The following is a 2,325-nucleotide window of genomic DNA, read 5'->3' on the forward strand; positions in this document are numbered from 1 at the left end:
CAATGGGCCCATTAAACGCTTCTCGGACTGTTGTTAGCCGTGTGCACCTGTGGCTGAGGGCCCTCCAGGAACGCTCTCCTCGAGGTTAAAAGTTCCTTTTCTTTCCATAAGAGGAACGGGCCATTCAGCTGATCCAATTTGTGCTTTTTCCTGCTCATTGTGAGGAGAGCTTTCACAGCAGTGCCCCAGGCTCCGGGTCCTCACAGAATCAGGGGCAGCGCGATCAAGAACCCGATCAAAACTCAAAGCAGAAAGACTTCACTGACTTAACAAAGACCACACCCTTTACTTCACACATTATTTTAAGATGTTTCATTGGATTCATCTTGTTTTTAATTTACATTTGGTTTTTTTGGAAAACACTGAGTTAAGTTTATTATTATGATCCCAGAAATTATGATAATGGTGATGAAGGAGATGATGGTCATATTGATGATGATGATGATGATGATGATGTACCCAGAGGCACCAGGTCTGCCGCTGTGGCCCCCAGATCCTGGCCCCAGGTCGAGGAAGGGTATCCTGAGGAGGGCCGTGTTCTCTGAGGAGCAGAGGAAGGAGCTGGAGAGAACTTTCCGGAAGCAGAAGTACATCGGCAAGGCTGACCGGAACAAGCTGGCGGCTGACCTGCGACTGAAAGAGTCCCAGGTACTGTGAGATTCACTCAGAGTCCCAGGTACCGCCAGATTCGAGTCCATTCACCTGTCACCTGTCCATTCTATAGCTCTGACTCACTGGACAAGACACGACTGAATTCATTCATTTATTTGACAATTTAAAAAAACAAGATTCCATTACATTGCATCATCGTAGCTGGCTGTAACCCATTAAAGATTGATGGGGGTACAAACTCAAGAAATCCAGCAGGACACACAACACACAGTGGGCCTCTAGTCACTGGAGAGCCGCAGGGTGTGCTGGGGTCCTCACTCCTGGTCCTGGAGAGCCGCAGGGTGTGCTGGGGTCCTCACTCCTGGTGCTGGAGAGCTGCAGGGTGTGCTGGTTTTTGTTGTTACTGAGCACTTAACTGATCAATTAAAACAGTTAATCACACAGTTAACTCACCTGGTTTCTTGGGTCTGAATTAGTTGCTGATATTAAGGTGAAAACAAAAACCAGCCACACCCTGCAGCTCTTCAGGACCAGGACAGGGGACCCCAGCAGACTCTGTGGCTCTCCAGGACCAGGGCTGGGGACCCCAGCAGACTCTGTGGCTCTCCAGGACCAGGGCTGGGGACCCCAGCAGACTCTGTGGCTCTCCAGGACCAGGGCTGGGGACCCCAGCAGACTCTGTGGCTCTCTAGGACCAGGGCTGGGGACCCCAGCAGACTCTGTGGCTCTCCAGGACCAGGGCTGGGGACCCCAGCAGACTCTGTGGCTCTCTAGGACCAGGGCTGGGGACCCCTGTTCTTGCCCTTTTACAGAAGCAGATTCACCTGTCCTCTCTCCCTGCACACAGGTGAAGATCTGGTTCCAGAACCAGAGGATGAAGTGGAGGAACTCCAAGGAGAAGGAGGTGCTGTGTGGGAGGTCCCTGGAGGAGGAGCGGTCTCTGGTGAGTGACCGGAGGGGAGAGGAGGTGCAGGAGCGAGCGCTCCTCACCGAAGTCGAGAAAATCACCCGGGATCGAGCGACAGCGGAAAAACGTCCCGAGCCCCGCCCCCCCGCTGTGCACTGTGAACAATGTACACATCCCACAATGCCTTGCACCAAGCCCTCACACAGACACACGCCGACTTGGACACAGCAGCAAGGGAGCTCAGCGCAGAGGATAAACCACCTCCCTCTCTCCGCTGAACAATAACAGAGTCCGGCCAGGACTGCCATTCGTCATAGCAGCTGCCCTGCTCACGTACAATATTTACAATACAAGCAATCTCGTTATATTTAATTCATCAACGCGCTGTGACTCGCTCTGGGACTCGCTCTGTGACTCGCTCTGTGACTCGCTCTGGGACTCGCGCTGGGACTCGCTCTGTGACTCGCTCTGGGACTCGCTCTGTGACTCGCTCTGTGACTCGCTCTGTGACTCGCTCTGTGACTCGCTCTGGGACTCGCGCTGGGACTCGCTCTGTGACTCGCTCTGGGACTCGCTCTGTGACTCGCTCTGGGACTCGCTCTGTGACTCGCTCTGTGACTCAGTCTGTGACTCGCTCTGTGACTCGCTCTGTGACTCAGTCTGTGACTCGCTCTGTGACTCGCTCTGTGACTCAGTCTGTGACTCGCTCTGTGACCCACTCTGTGACTCGCTCTGGGACTCGCTCTGTGACTCGCTCTGTGACTCGCTCTGTGACTCGCGCTGTGACTCGCTCTGGGACTCGCTCT

General features: G+C 54.1%; 1 protein-coding gene across 1 annotated transcript; it reads left to right on the forward strand.

Moving 5' to 3' along the window:
- Positions 1-402: 402 nt before the first annotated feature.
- On the forward strand, positions 403-1,944 carry LOC133135084 (homeobox protein BarH-like 1). Its single transcript, XM_061251845.1, has 2 exons — positions 403-648; positions 1,460-1,944. The coding sequence occupies exons 1-2, from the start codon at positions 403-405 to the stop codon at positions 1,802-1,804; spliced, it is 591 nt and encodes a 196-aa protein (XP_061107829.1). The 3' UTR covers positions 1,805-1,944.
- Positions 1,945-2,325: the final 381 nt, after the last annotated feature.

Source organism: Conger conger, chromosome 8, assembly GCF_963514075.1.
Source record: "Conger conger chromosome 8, fConCon1.1, whole genome shotgun sequence".
NCBI classification, from domain to species: Eukaryota; Metazoa; Chordata; class Actinopteri; order Anguilliformes; family Congridae; genus Conger; species Conger conger.

Coding starts and splice junctions, on each gene's coding strand:
- LOC133135084 (XM_061251845.1), top strand. CDS start 403: ATGGTGATGAAGGAGATGATGGTCATATTGATGATGATGATGATGATG. Junction 649..1,459: donor TGCGACTGAAAGAGTCCCAG/GTACTGTGAGAT, acceptor CCCTGCACACAG/GTGAAGATCTGGTTCCAGAA.